General features: G+C 37.0%; 1 protein-coding gene across 1 annotated transcript; it reads right to left on the reverse strand.

Annotated features, from left to right (window-relative positions):
* Positions 1-22: 22 nt before the first annotated feature.
* col5a2b (collagen, type V, alpha 2b) lies at positions 23-23,163 on the reverse strand. Its single transcript, XM_059497831.1, has 53 exons — positions 22,960-23,163; positions 17,982-18,194; positions 17,804-17,820; positions 17,671-17,703; positions 17,278-17,331; positions 16,964-17,053; positions 16,756-16,833; positions 16,609-16,653; positions 16,455-16,508; positions 16,214-16,267; positions 15,991-16,044; positions 15,059-15,112; positions 14,820-14,873; positions 14,674-14,718; positions 14,522-14,575; positions 14,398-14,442; positions 13,673-13,726; positions 13,414-13,512; positions 13,285-13,329; positions 13,031-13,129; positions 12,838-12,891; positions 12,621-12,728; positions 12,429-12,482; positions 11,967-12,065; positions 11,659-11,712; positions 11,300-11,398; positions 10,176-10,229; positions 9,921-9,974; positions 9,693-9,746; positions 9,278-9,331; positions 9,087-9,131; positions 8,898-8,996; positions 8,590-8,697; positions 8,146-8,199; positions 7,939-7,992; positions 7,685-7,738; positions 7,531-7,584; positions 7,337-7,444; positions 6,999-7,052; positions 6,807-6,860; positions 6,508-6,669; positions 5,877-5,984; positions 5,586-5,693; positions 5,443-5,496; positions 5,244-5,351; positions 5,019-5,072; positions 4,670-4,777; positions 4,533-4,586; positions 4,324-4,431; positions 3,562-3,886; positions 1,617-1,804; positions 1,214-1,462; positions 23-826 (listed from the first exon to the last, which is right to left on the reverse strand). The coding sequence occupies exons 1-53, from the start codon at positions 23,048-23,050 to the stop codon at positions 680-682; spliced, it is 4,473 nt and encodes a 1,490-aa protein (XP_059353814.1). The 5' UTR covers positions 23,051-23,163; the 3' UTR covers positions 23-679.
* Positions 23,164-23,859: the final 696 nt, after the last annotated feature.

The following is a 23,859-nucleotide window of genomic DNA, read 5'->3' on the forward strand; positions in this document are numbered from 1 at the left end:
AAACTCTACTAACAGAAAACAGTTCTTGTTTTAAGACATTTGTTCATGGTAAAAATCAGTAGAGGTCTGTTGAAAAGGAATACAAATGTTTAATTTAACTTTTCTTTGTCCTGTGTAATGGGCTACTGAGGCTTTTAATGAGACCAGCATTGGTTTCTGTGTGAGTTCTCATTAAAAATTAAGTTTAAATGAATCATCCATCCAACAGTTTGCTATCAACAAAAAAAACTGAGAACTGCTGGGGAATTAAATGCAGATATTCTGTCCTGAATAATTATCCCACTTTAATACAACACAAACAAACTCATCTCTCTCATCCCTCCACTTGACCTTCAAAATCCACTTGAAATGATTGTGATTTTTTTAGAGAACAACATCTTCAAAACCATATCTAGATTAGACAGGCAAGGCACCATAAAAAATTTATAAAACATGACTTTTTCAGTTATTTTCAATCAATGTTTTTAAACAATTTAATTAACACCTGGCGTATAAAGTATAAATTAGATGGTCCATATAGTCTTTCATGCACTCGTACACCACAGGCTTGTGGAAACCATCATGAATAATCATGAAATAAAGGTCAGACATTCCTCAAGGCCCTTACAGACGGTGTTCGACAATAAATACTGTACTGGCAGAGTGCTCAAGTCCAAATGATGCTGCTTTTATCCTGGTTTCATGAGAAGCACACATGACCGATATCAATGCCAAACTCCTGATCTTTGCCACCTATGTCCACTGGAGCCAAGTCCATGATGGGCAGCTGTGAAAGTCTTTGTGTGCGGTACTCAAAGACCGTCTTGCCCCATTCACCGTTGGGTTTCTGGTGGGAGGAACAAAGAGGAACAACAGTGAGGTTGTTTTTCATTGGCAGCATTTTAATATTACTTCACAGTTTTACTGTTTATATTGTATTTTTTGATCAAATAAATGCAGGCTTGGTGAGCATACAACACTTCTTTCAAAAACATTCAAAAGTCTCGATTGAGACCTAATGAAAATACGTTTTCTTTTTTGTAAAATACATTTTTAAAATGATACTCCCTTCACAAGCTTTAATGTAAGGTAGATTACTTTTTAAAGTGTACCTCGATAGTAGATGAACTACTACAGTCATACAATTTGCAAAGTAGACACCCCAAAACTAATTCCCATTTTATGTAAATAATAAATGTTGTCAAACGATATAAAGTCAAAAATCTGAACATACAGAGCAGCCGTCCTCTATGACTCTGTACTTCATACGGTTGTTGTTGTTGTGATATGCCTTGATGTCCTGTCCATCAGAAGTCTTTAGGACTAAAGCCTTCTTCAGATTGCTGTTCTTCTCATCTTTATAGGCCACGCTGTTTTTGCAGTGATAGGTGACGCTCTGTGCTGCTTCTTTTGATAGCAGACGGAGAAATCTCAACTGGACAGAGACAACGTTAGCTGGTGTCTCTTTGTTTCCATAAGTGAACTGAAGAGGAATAATAAAAGGTCAGGTTATACAGTAAATTTAACAACATATTGTATTTGTACAGGAATACAGGACAACATTTTGAACTTTATTTGTAATTTCCTCTCTATTTTTCTTTTTTAACTGAAATGGTCATCATTGTAATCATATTAACCTTAGTTCCCCGGTTCATGGTTGCTCCAAACCAGACTGGTTTTGGTATGTTGGAGCTTGAAGTCCACCAGTTCTTTCGTGGGATGCTGGCAGGGTTGGCAGATATACAAGTCTCCCCCATTTCCATGTTACAGTACACTTGGATGGCATCTCTAGGGCTGCCCTCGTTTGGATCTATCCAGTACTCACCTGTAATACATTGGGAAAAGAAGTTATACTTGATCCTCATATATATACTGGCATTAAGAAAAATCATTATTTTTGATTATATCATGTATCTCACACTGGATTCTAACTCTTGTGTGGTTTTTCTCTACATATATGGATATTTGGATTCATGGATTTTAAATATTGGTGATTAAATCTTTGGTGTAGGCTAATTCAAGTGATATGTGTCATTATCCAGGTTTAGTTTCAGCTCACTGGCAGATGACTGCCCATCAGTTTACAAATATAGGTAGTACAAGCTTGTTTACGATTTGTTTTATGCCTGACAAGGGAATTGGGAATCATGCAGGCATTTCCTGTCAGATACAACATAACATTTTTTTATTCATTAGATGTGGTTCTGTCTTTCTACAATGCAATTAAGGCAATTCTTGTTTATTTCTGCTAAGGATCACAGTTTTTAATGCACTGACTCTTAACTGTTTTTACAAATTTTGTTTATGGCCAGGAGATTACTTTCTTACACAATGCCTGCTGGTGTTCCATAACTGTGTTAATTAAAGAAACGAGATGATAGAAAAAGGTGTTTAAACCCATCTACAATTAGATTATGGTTAAAGCCTGTAATATTCAGTTCCAGTGTTTTCTTTATTCATGATTATTTATACACACACATATACAAAATACCTAAAAAAAAAAAGGAAAGAAAAGAAACGGGGCCACAAACTCTTTCCAAAATATAGTTGTAACGTTGTCACAACAAAAGTGTTAAGGACATTGATGTAAAAAAAAATAAAAATGTTTAATGCGATATTTGTAAAACTGTGAATATATATTCTTATAAATAATGAGTAGATAAGTAAATAATCATAATTATTTTATTATGTTGTAAGTTCTAGTTTTAATATTACCATATGTTTTTCTCTTGTTATTCCAAACCTATTTGATCTTTTTTTTCTTCTGTGGAACACAGAATAAGTTATTGGCTCTTTTTCTTACTATACAAGTGTTTTGGCAACAGGAGCTCTAAAAATTGTATAAAAAGCCACCATAAAAGTTTATACAAGTTTTTCAGTCAAATATTTAAACATCCTTTGAACAAAATAAATGTACCTGAGATAAAAAATAAAAATTAAAGAAAAAATAAAAATTGTATTAAAACTTTTTCAGGGAATGTATTTTGAATAAAACTGTATTTTGTCTTGTTTATTTGTTTATTTTTACCCGAATTTTTTTCCCACACTTAAAACTAGTTAACTAAATCTGCCAGTGCAATGAGAAAATGCACTTTGCATTCAAAACATGAAGTTTTTCCTTTTTATCAGGTAGAATTATCTTCTTCTTTTTTAAAAGAAAGTTTGGGTTACTGCAAAACATGATGAAGCATGGTGTGTTATATTACAAGCATTCTGAAGCCATACAAGAGCTTGGAACAGGGCAAAATTAAAATCAATGTCCATAAATCATTGAAATACAGCATGTCAAGATGCACCATGTCAGGTTTGACGTATATATCACTTCAGAACACTTTAAAAATGTAGCATGAGTCATAAGAGTGGATGACTTTTTTGATGAAATTTCTCCTTTTTTTCTACAAAATTAAGTAATTTGGGTTTGGAATGTCAAGAGGGTGAAATAAATAATTATAGAATTTTCTACAGAGATATATCATAAATGAAAACCAAGGTATACCAGTTCAAGCTGTACCTGATCAGGGTCAGTAAAACTAAAGCATTCAGAGCTACTTCTGAACTGCCATGTCGGTTTGTGTCACTCACCACTCTTCTTCAGAGGATAGCACTGCTTCAGGTTCTGACATGTGCGGGCAGGATATTGGCGAGTGCCATCAGGACTGCGCATGCTGTCCAGCTGACTTCCCAAGCTCTTCAGAGACAAGTGAACCTCACTGTCGACCCGAACTGCATCAGATCCGTTATTGGGCCTTGCCTCATCCTTGTTGAACTCTGGCGGGGGAGGTGGAGGTTCCTCTGGCTCGAATTCGACATCAAGGTCAAAGTTTGTTCCAAAAAGGTCCTCCACTGCCGCTGTAGGGGGGCCAGGGGGACCTGGGGGTCCAGCTGGGCCGGGTTCTCCAGGTGGTCCCTACAGACAGACGGGTGAATACGGTTTATGCAGAATTTTAGCATTGAAGCATCTGAACACATTAGCAGCATCTTGTAATTAATCACAATTATGAGTCATGAAGTACAAAGTGTATCTGATTATTAGTCATTAAGGCAGGATAACTTTCAATTATCAAAAGTGAAATGAAAACACTTTATAAATTGTAGATTTTTTGGTGCATTCAAGACAGTGATTGAATGCTCAGTCCAGCTGAAGTCATTTGCGATTTTGGTTGGTTTTCAACTAGTTTAGCTGGTTTCTCAGTATGGACAAAAAACTGTTCAGCTGGTCACATGAGAAAAATGCCCAAACCTCTCTAGTCCAGCAAAGACCAGCAAACTTCCTTAGACTGGTTTCAGCAAGAAGATCCAATCTCATACATAAAATGCATAAAATGACATAATCTCATGCCTCACCTCAGGTCCAATATCACCCGGGGAACCTCGAGTTCCAGGAGCCCCCATTGCTCCAGGTGGACCCATATCTCCTTCTTTTCCTGCTGGACCAACAGGGCCAGGGGGTCCCTAATAATGACATGTTCAGTATTAAATTCTGTTCAACATGCATGTATATTGCTGGTGCTTTGATAATTCAAATTGGAGTGATATTTGAATATGTTGCCCACTCTTTGCCCACTTGGTCCAATGATTCCTATAGCACCATCATCCCCTGGAGCACCCTGGAGGGAATTGATTGACAGATGATTATCAGAAGGTAGTTACTGTAATGTGTGACAGGTGACATATTGTGCATTATACATACTGAACTTCCAGGAAGCCCATGGAGTCCAGTGAAGCCACGATGGCCCTTCTGACCTCTCTCACCCACATCTCCTTTGTCACCTTTATCTCCCATTGGTCCTTGTGGCCCCTGAGGTTGATAAGAAGAAATGTATGCTTGGTTGATAAACTCAAGTTGTAGGTTCCCCTTGTTTTATTTCCACAAATTGACTTGTCATTAGATAACAGATTTTCTTTTTTAAAACATTTCTATTGTGCGAATTCAGAGTTGTTTTAATTTATGTGCATGTCTAATTTGCTATCATTCAATTGTATTTTATATATGAAAATTATAAAGTTACCAGTATCAATATGTAAATATGCAGACTTACTTTTTTCCCTCTGGTTCCCGCTTGACCATCAGAACCAGGTGGACCTCTTGAACCCTGTCAACCAATAAAAATTGAGTAAAATACAAATACAGCACAGCTATTTCAAATACATTACATTTGTTACATTACATTAGGCAAAAAAAATATCAGTCTACATGCTTTTAAAAATACATTTATTAAACACCAATCTGCTGTGAAGTATCTGCAATGATACGGGAAATAAACCTTATCTCCTCTCTGTCCTGGACCTCCAGATGTTCCGACAGGTCCTGGGGTTCCCGGTGATCCCTGACCACCTGCAAGACCCTCTGGTCCCGGGTCTCCTCTGTCACCCTGAAAGCAAGTTAACATGTCAATTGAACTTTGTCCTATTTGGTTAGACAATTTTTAATAAGACTATGTCAAATGATGAATAAGATCGTACTCTGGGTCCAATGATGCCATCAGCTCCTTGAATTCCATCAGCTCCAGCCAAACCCTAATTTAAGAACAAATTCACAAAGATAATGTTTTGTATATGGTAATCAATCATCTTGACTGTGTGTTTTTCACCCTAACATATCACACCTCTGGGCCTGCATCTCCTCTGGGTCCAGCTGCTCCAGGCAAACCAACTGGTCCAGCAGCACCTTTGGTTCCTTGAGGACCTGGGGTGCCAGCTTTTCCTGGTTGACCCTTAAAAAAACCAAACAGATGGGATGAGGAGTCAAAGAAGTTAACTTTAGGCATCTGTGAGACATTATCATCATCTTTGACTAATTAACCAACCAACTAACTAGAGGCTGAGAAATGTAATTCTAAAAAGAAAAATTTCGAAATATTTGCTTTAATGACAAGAAGGTTGAAATGGTGACCTACCGCAGGTCCAGGAAGGCCAGCCAAACCACGCTCTCCTCTCATTCCAGGAAGACCCACAAGTCCCCTCTGTCCTGGAGTTCCAGCAGGTCCTGGTGGCCCATCTGGGCCCTATGTTAAGTTAAAGAAAAATATGAGTTTTAGATATATATAGTTAAGTCATAAAACTGTAGATGGCTCAGGCTGACTGGATGTTAATTTAACTGATTGGTTCATGCTGCATACGCAGCCAATGAGCTTACTGCCTTGCATTTATATGGCTGGCTAACATTCACTTGAGATTCCTGCAGCGTGCTTTCAGAGTTTCTCTGAAACCCTCCACCTTCCCCAGCTCCGCCTGTATAGATCTGCTATGGGTTATTTTATATGTTATTTGTGCAGCAGCAGTATGTTTTAAATAACCAACAGCAGCAGCATTTCAGCAGCAGTGAGCAGATCTATTTCACCAAGACCAAATACATTAACACTGTCATATCCATCAACATGCTAAAATCTTCTGTGAGTTGTCATGATTGAAATAGTATTAAAATGATTTAATTTTAATTCTGTAGGATGTACATTTTTTTAATATATGAATGACAATCCAAAAACCATCCTGCAAAAATTTTAATTTGAGTAATAAGGTATAACATACTGGCAGTCCGTCTTCTCCTGGTTCACCTTTGTCTCCAGGGCTACCCACAGGTCCAGGGTTTCCACGCTCCCCCTGGCGGCCAGGACCTCCAGGTTCTCCCATAAGTCCAGATGGGCCCTCTTTACCTGGAGCTCCGATAGGACCAGGCTCACCAACTGGACCCTGAAAATAATACCAGTGTAAGAGTCAGTATATGTTTTATTGTTTTATTGTATTTGCAGTACATTGCAAATACTATTTAAAGGACCAGCTTTTAAGCACTGCTTTGTGGGTTAAATCTGTATTAGGGAATCACTCACAGCAGAGCCTGGTGGGCCGACACCTCCTGGGGATCCTGGGAAACCACTGGGACCCTTTTACAAAAAGAAGAAACCAAAGAGGATTCCGCAAACGTAGGGAAGAAAAGAAGTAAGAAGATTGAATAAGTAGCATTTGTGGATGTGTCCAAGTTGATAAAGAATGATTTTGATACTTTGATTTTTGGAACTTACAGCTGCTCCTTGAGTTCCTCTGCCACCTTTGAGGCCAGTAATTCCAACCACTCCCTAAAAAAAACCCACTATGTTTATATATATATAGCAATATAGTCTATACATATACACACTATGATTTAAAAGTTGTGTTTTATATATATCATGGTTATATATATATATATATATATATATATATATATATATATATATATATATATATATATAACGATTCTTTGATGAATACTTTTTATGATAATAAAACAATATTTATTGGAAATATAATTTTTGTACCAATCTTTACTGTCACTTTGATAAAATATTATTGTCTTTGATCATGTATCAATTGCTTTGCTCACCTGTGGTCCAGGTTTTCCTGCCATTCCTCGAGGCCCTGGAGACCCAGCCTCTCCCTTTGCACCTTCCTCTCCAGTTTCACCTTTAACTCCAGGCTGACCATCAGGACCCTAGCACAAAAGCATGGCAATATTTACAACTCTTACCGTATTATTTAAAAAAATATATGGATGGATAAGTGGATGGATGCACTTACGGGAGGTCCAGCGAACCCAACTGGACCAGTAGGACCTGGCTCACCAGGTGAGCCCTAAAACACAATACAACAATAGAATTGTAAACCACATGAAAAAAAGAACTTCAACAAACATAAAAGGTCAGGATTTCTCCTGCTAAACTGCTCTACTCACAGCCATCGCTCTAGAGCCTGGAGATCCAGCAGGGCCTCGTGGGCCTTGTTCTCCCTGTAATTGAACAATCAGTTCTGAGTACAGTATATCTAAGTAACAACAGCTGTAAAATGTACTTTTTAATCAGTTCTTTTAAGAAACAAAAGAAACATCGAAGTCTTAGTATTTTGGTTAAAAAAAAACTATGAGGCAATCAATTTACCACTTAGCTATATCAATTTAAAAAAAAGTAATAAACAAAAAACAAATCAAACCTTCTCCCCGGGTGGACCAACTGGTCCAACAGGTCCAACAGGACCAGGTAATCCCTACAGATATCGATGACATTTTATTTAGTGTCTTTATAACTTCTGCTGTATTAAGAAATGGATAATACATTTGAATGTGGATATTTTTGAATTCAGAATGATTGACTGTTAGGCTCAATTTCATCTAGTTTATAATGGCTCTGTCTCACTCACTCGAGCCCCATCGTTGCCAGCCGCCCCTTCTGCCCCTCTGTTACCCATTGCACCCTGAGAAAACAGATATAGAATATTTAAACAAATCAATAAGAAAAAGAATAACAGAGAATTCTTTAATAACAGAACACATTCTTGATGTGTTACAGGTCTGGTTTCCTTCTCTACTTCACAGTGCCACACAGAAAATGTTTCATGGATAATATTAGAGAATATTAACTTCCTGCCTGAGGATATTAGGAGGCATCCAGTAAATGTCAACCGTCACGCCTCACAGAGCTTTACCCACCAAGGCATTTAATATATGCAATATTGTTGCACTGTTTGCAAGGAATTAAACTAAAATCTATACTGGGATTGTTATGCATGTGCAAATGTTTGACATGTGCCAAAGCCTTTGATTAAGCAGACCCGTTTTCTTTCATCTCTCAGAGCCACACTCACACTTTCTCCCTTAGGTCCGGCTGATCCAGTTATTCCTCTCTCTCCTGGCATGCCCTGTAGGCCTGGTGGTCCTGGTTCTCCAACAATTCCAGCTGGACCTGGTTTACCCTGCACAGCCAAGATTATCATGATGTTGTTGTACACAAAACTACAATAAAGTTTTTTTTACCATGGTAAAAGTTTTCAGTTAATGTATTCCTTTAATTTGGTACAGTTACATAAGTGGTGTTATTCAGTCATCTTTTAGGAGCAAAATGCATGCATAGAGCCATGCAGCTGTTGATGTTGAGTAAAAATCTGGCTCTAACCTTGGGACCGTCAGGTCCAGGGGTTCCTGGGCTTCCTTTATGTCCTGGTAACCCATTAGGACCAGGTTCACCTCTCTCTCCTGGGGTTCCACGTTCACCCTACGGCGGATAAATTCACCGGGAGATTGCTTATGTGGATTTCTAAAAGCTGTGCACTGATACACTGAATTCTAAGCACAATAGGCTCACCCTTGGACCAGTCTGCCCTGCACCACCAGCCTCTCCATGGATACCCTGAGGGTAAAAAACAAATGTCATAAGGTTCTTTATTAATTCCCATCCTCAGTCAGTTTGTATTCTTTCTCACTAGCAGAAATGACACACAGTAAACAGAATACAGCAATCAGGTAAAAAAAAGCACAAAGAAATTATGAACTCACCTCATCACCTGGTTTTCCTGACTCTCCAGGTGGGCCTGGGGGTCCAGGCAAACCCTACAATTTTAGCATAATAAATATGTAGCTCTTCCAGGAATAAATCATATCAAATTTACGTACAGATATGTAAAATATTTAATTTAATATTCTATTTGTGTCCCTAAGGTCTATGTGTATTGTTAGTCAAAAAATCCTGGGTTTTCACAACAAACTGGTTTTGCATGATTTGGACTAGGGAGGACGTTTTGAGGCCTACAACCTGCTGTTAGTACATCAAACGTATTTATATGAAAATATCAAGGAATCTTTCTCAAAGTATGACCCCTTTAAAAGCAGTTAAACATTGACTGTGTGGACAGTGAGGGCCATGTTTAAAATCATCTCCGACTGGAACCATAACTGAAAAAAAAGAACATACTTGGAAGCCATTTAGTCCAGGAGGTCCCTGTTCTCCTCTCTTTCCTGCTACTCCCTGAAAAGAAATACAATAAACCCAACCGTATTTTGCAAGCTCCTCCTCTTAATACTGTACCACTCAGAGGTGTTACCTAAGGTAGCTGAGATAGCTGAGAAATCAACCAACCAAAATATACAGAAGATGTAAATAGCCACAAATTTGACATAAATTATTAATTGGAAGACTCACCGGAGGTCCTGTTGTTCCCGCTGGACCTTCTTCTCCATCTTTTCCATTAGGTCCCTAGAGGAATCATAACCATCATATCAAATCATAATGATTGACTTGACTTTTAAATCACTACACTATACAATACCAGCACTGACAGGCCATCTGAAATACTACAACAGAAGCATTTACGCAAAAAGAGAATGACATTTATAATTGTTTGTTGTGAAAAATTACAGTATGTTTTAAGGTTGCCACAACAATAATTGCACTAACTCTTTGTCCTGAAGCTCCTGGTGATCCTGTCTCTCCTGCTTTTCCTGGATCACCCTGAATATAAAAAAAAAATTAAAATTCATAATAGGTAAAAACAAGATAAAGGTAACTCACTACCCATAAAAATGTCATTATAAAAGTAATCTTTATAGACTCTCTCTTTATATTATGGATTATTTGTAGTTGAACATGTTTACTATAATATTAATGGATAATTCATCCATTACATGCACTTTTAAGTGACGTGACATTACGTGACATACTCAGAATTTGTGCTCTGCTTTTACTCATCCAAAGTGTACACACACACCTAGAGCTGTTGGGGGTTCGATGCCTAAGGGCACCTAAGTTGTGATATTGCCAGCCCGAGATTCAGACCCACAACCCTAGGGTTAGGAGTCAAACTCTCTAACCACTAGGCCACGTCTCCCCCACTTTTTTACACATCTACAAATAATGTTTAATCTGTATTAAAACATTTAGGACATTCTTAAATAAAGATCTTGTTAGTGGTCTTCATCATCCTTCAAAGGGCTATCTGCCTGTGACCTAGTTTTCCTGTGTTCTGATTAGTTCATTCATTTCCACCTGTGTTTATGAATTATCTTGTTTGTCTCCGTTCATTTAAGTCCTGTGTTCTCCCTGGTCCTTTGTGTGCTTATTAGTTGTGTCAACATGTTGTGCTTCCCTGCTCTTTGATTCCTTGTGTTTACTTTGTGGATTATAATTAAAGACTACTCCATCATTGTATGCATCTACTAGCCACAAACCATTGCAGAATATATATATATATATATATATATATATATATATATATATATATATATATATATATATATATATATAATTTCTTATAGTGAATATGATTTCTTAAAAAAGGCTTAATGATTTTAACATTTAAAGGGGAAGTTAAAATGTCAGAATAGTTGACAAGCCCAAATTGTTGTTCTAAATATTAAAAAGCATATTCATTCGGAGACAGAAAGTCCCTCTAACAGAAGAATCACTCTGATATACTCTTTGCTCTGAAAGTGTTATGAGATATATATAGTGTTGACATGTTACTAATATTTAGAATATCATCTTATGGCTCTTTTATAAATATAGATATAACAGGGAGTTACACTGAAGCCTTTAGGTCCGGGCAAACCCATGGGTCCTGCTGCACCCCTTGTTCCTGTAGACCCAGCTGTACCTGGATTCCCATCATCTCCTGGTGCTCCCTAAGTAAAAAAACACCACTCTTATTAGAAAGTGAGATGGCAGAACTATTCAGCCATTACAGTAGGCCAATCCAGAAAGTTAATTCCAGAAGGATGCGAGTTTACATGTGTTTAGTTCATCTATTTTTTTTAAAGAGATTCCCAGTGGAACCACTGGTTCAAAAAGGACTACAAACTGAGGAATTTAAAAACCTGTTTTAAGAAGTTATATAATAGGAAGCAACAATTAGATTAAATCAAGCGAAAAGTTCATGTATTACCTGTGGGCCTATCTTCCCCTCTGCACCTTGCATTCCAAGAATGCCAGTTAAGCCCTAAAGAGACATGACACATAATACAGTAAGTGAACGCTTTAAATAATGTGGACTCAAAACCATCTGAGCAAAATAAAAGTACCAACAATAGCATGCACTACTGATGGAGCAAAGAAACAAAGTACAAACAAGTCACTGATAATTATGATATAACAGCATGGCACATATGGAGGTATGCTGCAGAGTGCTACATAATGTCTAAAACAATAGATAACATACAGAATACAAATATACTGAATATTCATTTTACTAACCCTCGCCCCCGTAATTCCTGTTTCCCCAGGTCGTCCAGGGTCTCCAATTGCACCTTTAGGTCCCGATGAGCCTGGGACACCACGTTCACCCTGTGCTCCCTGCAGACATTTCAGAGAGGACACAGTATGTGTAAGGAATGACCTTGAGCAAACAAATTTATCATTTTGATCTCATTTGTTAACATTAGTTAATACATTAACTACATAAACTTCCAATGAGCAATTCATTTTTACATCATTTTGTTAAAGTTAGTAAATAAAAAATTCATGTCAGTTTACAGTGCATTACCTAATGTTAACAAGATACAACATTCAGTTTTAAAATGTAGTAATTGCTGAGATTAACATGAACTAAGATTAATAAATGCTGTAGTATTATTTTAAAGTAGATATGTGGTGGCATTGCTGGTAATTTTAGGTGCCTTTAAAACCCTATTGACCACTATTTAGTATGTTTCTAACCTTTTGACCTGGCAAACCATCAGCTCCCGGGAACCCGCGGTTACCTGGAGCTCCCTTGAAAAATATAAAACATTAAATATTATTGTATTGAACAAACTAGTAAAGATGTCACAGAAGAAAACACCCTGCAATAGTCACACTGAATATGAAGACTCACATGTTAGTTATTCACAATAATATAATGGCACTCACTCTTTCTCCAGCTGGGCCTGGGGGTCCAATGGCCCCTGTGTCTCCTCTTGGGCCTCGCTTTCCTTCTTCTCCCATCAGCCCCATTTCTCCTTGAACACCAGGTGAGCCCTACAACAGATGATATACCATTTTATCATTGGATGAATGTTTTGATGGCCTTATTTCTGTCAATTATGAGAAAATTATTTTAAGGCACCTGAATGTTGTCAATACTTACAGGTTCTCCTTTAGCTCCAGATTCTCCTTTAAAACCAGGGAAGCCTAGGTCACCCTTTGACATACATGAAATATATGAATGAGTACAGTATATGTAAGCTATATATCAAGTGCTCCACCTCTAATACACATAAAGCAGAAAAAGTGAGTTCCACCATGGTTATAATATTACAATTTGCACACTTTGTCATTACCACTTGGCCCTTGGCCCCTGGAAGTCCAGTTGATCCTTGAGATCCAGGTGGGCCAGGCTGTCCATTCAGTCCAACAGGGCCTTGCACACCTGGGATGCCCTACAATGAACAGATTAAGAAGTATTGGTTTCTTCAAAACCATAATCCGAAGAATGAGCAACAATAGCAATATTACACTTGAAATTCTGATTTTGATGAGCAATTCATGTGCAATAAACAGCATGTTAAGTTGCATTCTTTGATGAGGAACTTACTGGTGGTCCTTTAACTCCAGGAGAGCCATCTGTTCCCGATGGTCCCTAAAAATAGCATCAATATTATTGAGACCATTCAATACACAAATAATAGCCCATTTCTAAATAACAGGACATGTGAGAATGTACCTGGTTGCCCTGCTGTCCAGGTGAACCTTGCCGGCCTGGTTCTCCTCTCGAGCCTTGAGGTCCGCTGGTACCTCGTGGGCCTGTGGGTCCTGCTTCACCCTGTGCGATGTTTAAAAAGAGTGTGCTTGATTCCTCACTTTTTGTATTTTTTGTGTTGCCATAACTCCTTTTTAAATAAAAACTATAATAATGTATCAAAAACTTAAAGGTGTGACAATTTGCATAACAGGTTCATGCAGTAACCATGAATCAGACATACCTTCATGCCTGGGCCACCAGGAAATCCTGGGGATCCAGCAATACCCATCGGGCCCTGTAAATGATATAAGTGTAAGGTTAAATAACATATCAGTCTTTATTAATAGAACATACTCCACATATTTGAATATAATGTCCGATATGTACTACCTTTCAAATGTTTGGGGTCAGTAAGATTTTTTTTACCTTAAATTTAACACTTTATTCAGTCAGGATGCATTAAATTGATTAAAAGTGATGTAAAAGATTTCTAAAATGTATTTTGTAAAAGTACAAAAGATTTCTGTTTTCAATAAATGTTGTTCTTTTGAACTTCCTATTCATCAAAGAATCCTGAAAAACATGCATTGTGTTTTCAAAAAAAAAAAAAAAAAAAATCAGTATTGATTAAAATAAGAAATCGGTCTTTTAGAGTGATTTCTAAAGGATTATTTGACACTGAAGAATGGAATAATGGATGCTGAAAATTCATATAAATTGACATAACAGGAATACAATTCTATATATATATATATATATATATATTTCACAAAATTATTGTTTTACTGAATTTTTATCAAATAAATGCAGCATTGGTGAGCATTAGAGACCTTTTTTGAAAAGCATAAATATAATCGAATTATCCCCAGACCTTTGAACATTAGTGTATGTCTTTCAAGGTATTTCATCTGAAGTGAATGTGTAGAATGTGTAGAACTGGTGGAGGGGTTACTCTTATACACATACCAATGGACCTGGTTTTCCCACGTTTCCTGAAAGACCACGCTTTCCCTACAAACAGAAAACATTTTGATTTACTAATGGAATATATAACACCACCAATGCAAAATTTGTAAAAGTAATCACTTACCACAGGCCCTGTTGGACCGATGCGTCCTCTCTCACCAGGCATGCCGATCGGTCCCTTTAAAGTACAATATAAGCATCCAAAAAAATTTGGTTTTGAAAACTCCAATAAAGATCAGTGTAAATGAAATATTGCAATCACAAAGTGCTCCATACCTGTGGACCCACAAGTCCCATGCCACCAGGAGTTCCTGATTCTCCCTTTGATCATGAAAAGAAAGTGGCATTTGCTAAGACAATCAAACCACAGGGACACAAGGAAACCATTTACATGAATCGGCTTCAAATATGTGGTCTCTGACCTTTGACCCCACTGCACCTGGTTCTCCTTTCGCACCCTGCAGACCTGCATGACCCTAAAATGGGGATGGGATTCATCAGAAACTGTCCTCAAAGCAAACTTAATACATGATTATGTACTTGGTTTGTACATTTTAGAATGATAGATACTAAAAAAGATTAAGAAGTGATTAGGGACCAGTGCAAAAAGTGAATAGCAAACTAATCAGTGTTTTGAGAAGGAAGTTTTAGCCTAACCCACCATTTGACCTTTCATCCCAGGTTGTCCTGGTAATCCTGGAAACCCTCTGGAACCCTATGAAACAAATCATCATTGGTTAGGATGCACTAATTATATCATATCATATCATATCATATCATATCAACACCATTCATCTGATGTTTTCATTTGTGTTAAGGATAGAGCTGCACAGTAGTTCAGTCTGCGGACCACTAGCTGGCACCATGGAGTCTTGTAGTTTGTGTTAAGAGCCTTTAGCTCCCTCAAATTAATCAGTCAATGTTTACATCTGTGTTTAATTTGCCATTGTCTAAGTTGCACTCTTTCAGTTAGATTTTTTTTCTCTGCTCACTTGTTCTTTCTTGTGTACAGCTTGAGTCATCTCATCTTGTAATTATTATGAATGAGTTCTACTCTGATTAAAGCTTTTGATATGTATTTAAGTCTGTTTGACACTGTGGTCTGGAACTCCTCAACTTCACTTGACAGCCTATACATCAGCTTCTCATCAGTAAGAGTATTTTAGTATTTAGTCCATTTAGATCAGGAATCATCATTCAATAGCATTCCCAACATTTGTGGACTTTTACAGTGACAGAAGATTGCATTGCCAGAAGATTGTGGAAATAATTATTGTCAAATATTACATTGTTCACAAATTAAACCAAGATGTCAGGGTTTGATTGGTTAACATAGCTCATCTAGCCCATCCTGTTAAATGCCAGATTGACAACAATCTGGTGTCAAAAAAGGTTTTTTTTTTCTTATCTTGGCTATTCAAAGCACAAGTACATTTATTATGACCCCTCCTATAACGGTTTGAACAGGTGGAGTAGATCTTAAAGATCTTAAAGATCTCTGCACATATTTAGAAGGAACTAAAAGGTATTGCTGTTTATTTTTTGAGTTTGAATCACTGAAAAACAGGACTGAAAACAGCAGCATTGTCTTACTAGAGAGCCAGGGAATCCCTTTTCTCCTGTATTTCCAGGTAGTCCAGGCTCACCCTGTTGAAGAGAGGAATAGGCTTGTGTTTTCAAAAGCAGAGGGAAACTTAACTTACTTATATTAGCACTGTAAAATGTGACTTCACAGCATTTGACTCCATATTGAATGTCCTGCTTCACTATGATGATTAAATAATGAAATCACTGGGCAAAGTTTTGGTCAACTCACATCTGGGCCAGGTTTTCCAGGAGGACCATCTGGTCCCCTTGGACCAAAAGAGCCCTACAAAAAGAAAAAAAACTTTATTGCATCGTACGGTACACAGACATTTTTTAACTGCACAGCATGGACAGTTTCTCTTAGGAATATTAGAAAACCTACAGGCACAATTAAAATATTCACCTGTATTTTTCAGACTATGTCTCATACACTTTACACATTAGAAACGTCTCTACATTTTTAGTCTTACCATAGGTCCAGGATCACCAGCATCTCCTGGCGCACCTTGTGCTCCTGTTGGCCCCTGAGTGACACAGTGAATAAAAATGGAAATTCTAAAAACCTTGCAAGATGAAGAAAGGAGTTCATTGCATATACACAACACCAATCTTGAGAGAACTTACTGGTGGACCTGGTGGGCCTGGATGACCTCTTGGTCCTGATTCACCCTGATCAGAGCAAATACATTTTATCTCTGTTTAGTGGGTCTATACATCTATCCAGCTAAATATTCATTGCAAAGTAATTTCTAATTGTGGAAAGATCTTTACCGGTGCTCCAGAGACCATCGCAGACATTCCGAGCTTCCCATCCTGGAATCCAGAGGCCATATGAGAAGCAAACTGACTCTGTAAAAATATAAAATTAATTTAATATTAAATTAAAAAGTACAGTCATGACACACTTTGCTGTTACCATAAACTTATAGATAGCTGGATTGTGTGGTTTTGCAAAATATGAATAAATAATATTACTCACCCCAGGCAGTGAATTGCCTGCAGGACCGGGCTCACCTGGCATGCCAGGGACACCAGGCTCTCCATCAAAACCAGGTGGACCTGGGACACCCTTCACAAAAAAATATTATATTGTCACAATTTAACTACATTTGCTACATTACGACTCTGCATTCACTCATAGTAACATTGATGAGCCATAATTAACAGAACATTCCATGCAATAGAAAAGATACAAATCCACTGTTTGTACATAACTTTAATGTGTTTCTGGGGTGAAATAACCACATCAAAGAATATCAGTTACTATAGAGGCTACTGGTTGATGCCACATACTCGTCTTCCTTTGCTTCCTGGATATCCTGGTCGGCCATCTGCTCCTGAGGGACCCTGTTTGATGTGACACACAATATAATGGACTTCACTTTGATTGACATTTCAAAGAATGGGGATTCTGTGGGGAAAATAAAAGATTAGAGGTAGATGTGTGCGCATTATTTTTTTCACCATTGGTCCTGGGCGTCCAGGTACTCCCACAATCTATAAAAAGGAATAAAATATATAAATTAAAACTAATAAAATAGTATAAATCTGTAAAACAAGATATATAACATGTTATAACATTATTACCACTAATGACATAACATGATTAACACTGATGATTTACTCTCACATGTGTCGCAAAATATTGCAAGAATGATGAACAGAAGCATAATCTTATAGACTCACATAAGGAATGTCTCCAGGTTCACCTTTTTGGCCCTGAAAAAACAAAAACAAATAATTACTTTAAAAAAAACATGCAGATGAAAATCATTGAAAAGGTTAACCTGTATGCCTAACATTTAAAAGCATCACATACCTTAAACGCAATTGTTTCTGAAAAAGAAACACAAAATAGAGTTTAAATTAATTCAGGCTAAATTATAATAAATATGTAAAAATAATAAGCTATCAGTCCTCCTCGTCTAAATGAACTCTCTTTCTGAATGTAATTGACGTCTGCCCTCTAGCGGCTGTAGCGTGAGTGTTACTCTCACCGATCCTTCCACGCGCGCTGGCGAAGGTTGGGCAGACAGGACAGCACTCTCCCTCCGGGATCACGGGCTCTTCACATCCCTTCAGATCCTCACAGCGGATCTCCTCACAGATTACCTGGCCTTTATCACATACACACAGTCTGCACGGCTCTGGCTTCCAAATCTCGTTTTCTGAATACTTCTGATCACCATCTTTACAGTTTTTCGTCTCCTCTGTTCAAAGATGAAAATGAAAACAAACATAAATATATACAGTATCAGTCACTTATCATGCACCCACATTAGCCCCATTATCACATGAACATTACAAAAACAAGGAAAAAATTCTTTATCGGTTATTTGCTGTTTTATGGGTTTTGTTTTTGTGTACGGTTAGCTTTTTGTGAGGTGAGAATGTTTTTATTTTTGTGACTGTGGCAAAAACAGAAAAGCACTGCTACTGTACACATTTAATCCGCCAGTAGAGGTCAGTCTAGCGTTAGAAACTTTTTTTGTCCCAGTACACAAGCTTTGCTCGTGTTTATATTTTCAATCTAAAATACCCCTCTAGTCTTCACACTTACTGTCAAGATATTGCTTCATAAACTTTATCTTAATGTGTGCTGCTTACAGCTAACAGTCCCTACAAAAACTTACCAAGCTAACCGTAATTCTCACCACATATTTTGTGTAGATGGTAGGCTACCACCAGCCATCGAGGTAAACAATCACGCTAGACTCTTGAATGTTTCTTCCGTTGTTTGAAGGAGAGCTGGTGTAAAATTTTTGCACCTCTAGCACAAGGTCCTGCTCCAAAATTGGCACAGAGCAGTCTCAATGGCACATAGCCTGTATTTAGTTTACAGAGACTATGTGCAACAAGAGACCATATAGATATCTCAAAACACACATTATTTCATTAGTTTTAATTACTATGATTTATCAGCAGTAGTAACCAAGAATTACGATTAAACTAATTTTATCGTAATCTATGTTTAATCTAATCTAATATTTTTTAAAGGAAGTCCCTTTTCTGCTGCTAGATACAATATTCAAATATGGTTACATTAAAATCGCAGTGTTAAAATAATGGACACCCTATTTATGTAAAATATTGCAGAAGAGACAATAATATCCCATGAAGTTATTAGATAAAACATCAGAAGCAGACCAAAGTTGTTCAGAAGACATTTTAGTGTTGAGGGAGAGCTAGGAATGGATATAATTTTTTCATTTATTTCACATTGCAGCAACAGTTAGCAGTTCAACATATCAGTCTACAGTATATCAACTTTGCGTATAAAGTACCTAACAAGCATCTGTTCACTGCAAACCTTCAGATGAAGGCCCGTAATAGAGCACTGGACCTACTGGCCTGACCCATAATATGCCCTTGAACAGGACATGTAAGTAACTGTAATTATAAGCCAAAGTATAAAAATGAGAACTAGTGCAAGGCCACCCTTCATCCAGTTCTGCTTGCCCTCAGCTGGTGATCACATTATATGCCACACCCTATAATTAAGGTCTGCAGCAGGAGGCCCTCAGCCATTTTTCACTCAGTTCATTGAGGATGCACTCAAAAACATTTATATATGCTTCAATGGCATGTTTCCCCCCCTCGCTATTGTAATATGGCAAGACAGACAAAATCATAGGTCATCAGGGCCCAACTTTGGCATGCGGCCCTGGTTTGAGTATCTGTGGTCTGTACAGTACAGTACAAATCACTACATTTTTATATCTTATCTTGTCCTGCTGTTTCTGTTTGATACAACATTGTCTACTTTGTAAAAAGAAATTAAATTGCATATTTAAAAAGGAGGTTACTGACAGTCTCTCCGTATAAAGCCTATATGGAAATATTAAATGTTAAAGTGCATGTTTAAGAACTTCCACTTACTTTAACATAATTATAGTATTACATACTAAATTACATGATGTCATCCATCAGAATACCGATCATCATTTTGTGATGAACCTCTCATGTTGTCTGTGATGTGTTTGTCTCTGGTTCTGAGCGACAGATCCATGCTGTGATAACTCTTGATTAGATGCTGTAGCATGACAGAAGTGGCAGATAAATATATGTAGCAGTTCTTATTGCTCAAAGTCTGTCACATCAGAGACTATCCTGAGGGCTGGTTAGTATTGCTTCCACTGCTGTATTTAAGCAATTATGTGCATTACTATCTGAAAGCCTTTAATGTAGTGCTCCAGAAAAGTGACACAGTGGAAGTGCAGACAGCTTTATGCAAGGTAAGAATTATTTTAGGAGACATATGTTGCCCCTTCTTTCCTCAAAGGCATTGGTGACAGCTGTAATTGTTTCAGTAGGCCCAAATTATGTCATAAAAAACATTCCAAGCAATTAAGAAGACTGAGTAAATTTTCTCTTTATTTTTTCTTTTGAACATTCTAGAGGTTGTAAATAAATTTTTTTTTAAAAAGTAGTAATTATATTAGGACATGAAAATTCAACCCCTAATACAGCAACTACTGAATGCTGAAACATATCGTTTTGAAGTAGTTTTTCCAAATGTAATTTGCAAATGGGCCTTAAAATATAATGGCTAAATATTATGCTTTGTCTTGTGAGCATGATGGAATCTCCAGTCAACTCAATCTGCTTAATTCCTGTCGAAACTTCACTATTTCATAGCAATATCTAAAGTCATCATCTTAAATGAGTCCAAAATAATATTGAATGTACATTATTTTTAGTATTGTCAGTGGCACTGAAGCAGGACACCTGCTACTATTCATCTGTTTGAAACTGGCCTTTATAAAGCACTATTCTGAAAAGAAAGTAAGTACCAATTTAGTGGAAAAGCACATGTGTTATTTTGGGGAAACCACAGCAGCCTCTATTATAGGTTATGCTTAACTTTAAACTGTAGCTAACTTTTATTTCTGTCAAAGTAAAAAGGCACGCCCTCTGTCTGAAGGTTTTAACAAAAATATCCTCTTTGGAATGTACATTTTTTTTTACTATATTTTCATGTATAGAATGGACTTTGTATTTGTCATATTAAAGCAAACAATTTTCTCTGCTAGTGAAAACAATCCCCCCCCCCCCCCCCCCCACAAAACATTACAAGCTGGCTCTCATAAGGGTCATGGCGTGTCCCCATGTGGGGTAATTACTGTGAGAAGGTCACACACGTTGTTTTATGTACTGTATATTTGTCCAGACTGATGTGCAGTAGTGCAAATTTTCTTTCTTCTGATGAACACAAAAGTACATATTTTGAAGAATGTTGGTAACCAAAAAGTTGACGGTAGCCAGTTTTTATTTTTCATATGGAAGTCACTGGCAACTTCAAAATATCTTCTTTTATAGACAGACTTCTTTTTTTCTGTAGACTTCTTTTATATCTTCTTTTAACAGAAGAAAGAAACTCAAAGAATTTTAAAACAACTCGAGGATGATTAAAAGATGACAGAATCTTCTTTTTTGGGTAAACCATCCCTTTAAACTCTGATCAGAGTGTGATCGATTCAATTCACTATGCAAAGGTTTTGAATTCAATATAAATTTTGACTCTGAATCAATTCCTGCTGAGCTACCCAACAATGCTGATCAGTAACTTCAACTGATCTGTAGTGTGACTAACTTAAGTGATTGTGAAAACAAGCTTGATTTCAGGCGAACGCATTTGCCACATGATTGGGTGTGTCTAGCATCTCTTTTGGGAAGAAGTTTTGACCACAATTGATGGCCTGCTTTGGTACGTGAAAACCTCACATCATTACTTGCAAGGCCATGAAATTATGTCTCCAACATAATCCGACAAAGCAGAAGATCAGGATAATTCAGCTTGCCAGTTTACTAATAAATTGGAAATTCAAATTGTGCTAATTTGTTGGAAGTGATGCTGTATGAAGGTCTTTCTTTACAACAGCATTAACTTGCTTTGGAAATGTGGCTATTCCACCACCTCATATCCTTTTCAATGCTGTTCATAACATAAGTGCGACTAAAACAACATCTTTACTGTTGTGTGTTAAATTCTGTCATCATTTACTCACACTAACGTTGTTCCATACCTGTATGACTTTCTTTCTTCTGTGGAACATTAAATGAGGGCTTTCCAAAAATGTAAGTGCATGGATACTGAGTCATACGGGTTTAAAACAACAAATGATGACAGAGTTTCAATTTTGGGCTTCGAAATTATCATTTTGAGCATTATGTTCATCCTAAACTAGTACACTGAATAAAAAACTTAGTGTAGCATTTAGGGTCAAACAATTTTCACTCAGGCATTGCTAGTAAATTTCACAAATACTTACAAAGAAACGGCAAGTAGCACATTTAATTAAGTGTTAAATTTTAAAGTAGAGAGACCAATTCCTTCACATATTAAGGAATAAAAAGTGCATATACATGTTATGAAACTATCTTTAATGGTGTAACCTGCTTATATGGAGAAACTCAAAATAGGTGAGGAGGGAAAAAAGCAAATCAGGACACGTTATCATAAGTAGCCTATCTCTACCCATATTTCATGCATAATTTACATAATTATACCAGATTTGTAAAAAACAAAAACAAAAAAAGACATAGATTAGTTTAGATTTTTTAAAATATTTTTTTAAACCAAACAAACCACTTTAAACAGTCCAGACAAAACAGTCTAAATGTAAATCAGACATGTAGCATATTCAATTATATTCTTAATAATCTAAAAATAATTTCCACAGACACTAAAGTTGAATGTCTAAGTGCAATTAAAAAAATAATAATTATAACAAAAAAACATGACATGGTCTTTGTTTTCCCAGATATTAAAGTAAAAGAAGGTCAGAAAGGCCATTGTATGAAAAGCCAGAGTATGATTATTCAGTGGTAAACAAGGTAAATCTAACTTATTTGACCTCTTTTAAGCACTTCTAATATATTTACATCAAATACTACAGCTGTGCATACTGATATACAGAGTACCGCTCTTCACCTGTTGTGTCAGGTCAGTGAAGTATGAGACAGGTTACTCACCGATCTTGACATCCTGGCATGTGATCAATAACACCTGGGCCAAACAGATCCCCAGCCATACAGGTATCCTGAGGTGATGAGCTGTAGTCATTTTCACAACAAAGAGGCGCAGGCCTTGCCCGTGCCTGCCACAGAAGGTAGTCTATGAAAAAATCACAGCTTCACCAAACGCTCCACAAGATGCCCACTGTACCCAAGAGCACAGCTGCCAGCCTCTGCGCAGACGCTCCTGTATGAAACTCCAGGCAGCCTGTGCACCCCCGCCCTGTGGTTCTGCAGTCTCTCATCTAGCCAGGGTAAAAATAACTCTAGTCTCTAGTCTGCTCTAAGAAGATGCACACTTATGAAGAACGAAGCAGAATGCATCATGTATCACTGTCATAACACTTGAAAGGTAACCAGCATTACTCATAAGACACCAATTGGCTTTAATTATAGATTAACCACACAAAGATTATCTACATGAAAATAGTTTCCAAGTAAAACACAAAACAGTTAATTTCAGATTAAAATATACCTTTATTAGCTCTGTAGTTGCCTGCAGTTTACACTTAGATTGCACCTGAGTGCATATAGTGATAAAACATGTTCTGCTGATAAGCTAGTGATCATGAATTAGTCACCACTCTTATTAATATTCATGAGTTAAAACTCATTAACATTAGATATCCCTAACAGTACAGAACTGTATACAGTTTGAACTGTATAATGCAATGAGCTGATGAAGGTCATGAACCAAGAACTATTAATATTTATATGTAATTTAATAGTGAATTTATATGTGATTTAAATGTTATATAACAATAAGGTTTTAGTGTAACTTTATAAAAAAATGTATACACTTATATTTGAACATTTGGGCTTTTTTGAAAGAAATTAATACTTATATTCAGCAAAGAT

The sequence above is a fragment of the Carassius carassius genome, chromosome 17 (genome assembly GCF_963082965.1).
Source record: "Carassius carassius chromosome 17, fCarCar2.1, whole genome shotgun sequence".
In the NCBI taxonomy this organism is placed as follows: domain Eukaryota; kingdom Metazoa; phylum Chordata; class Actinopteri; order Cypriniformes; family Cyprinidae; genus Carassius; species Carassius carassius.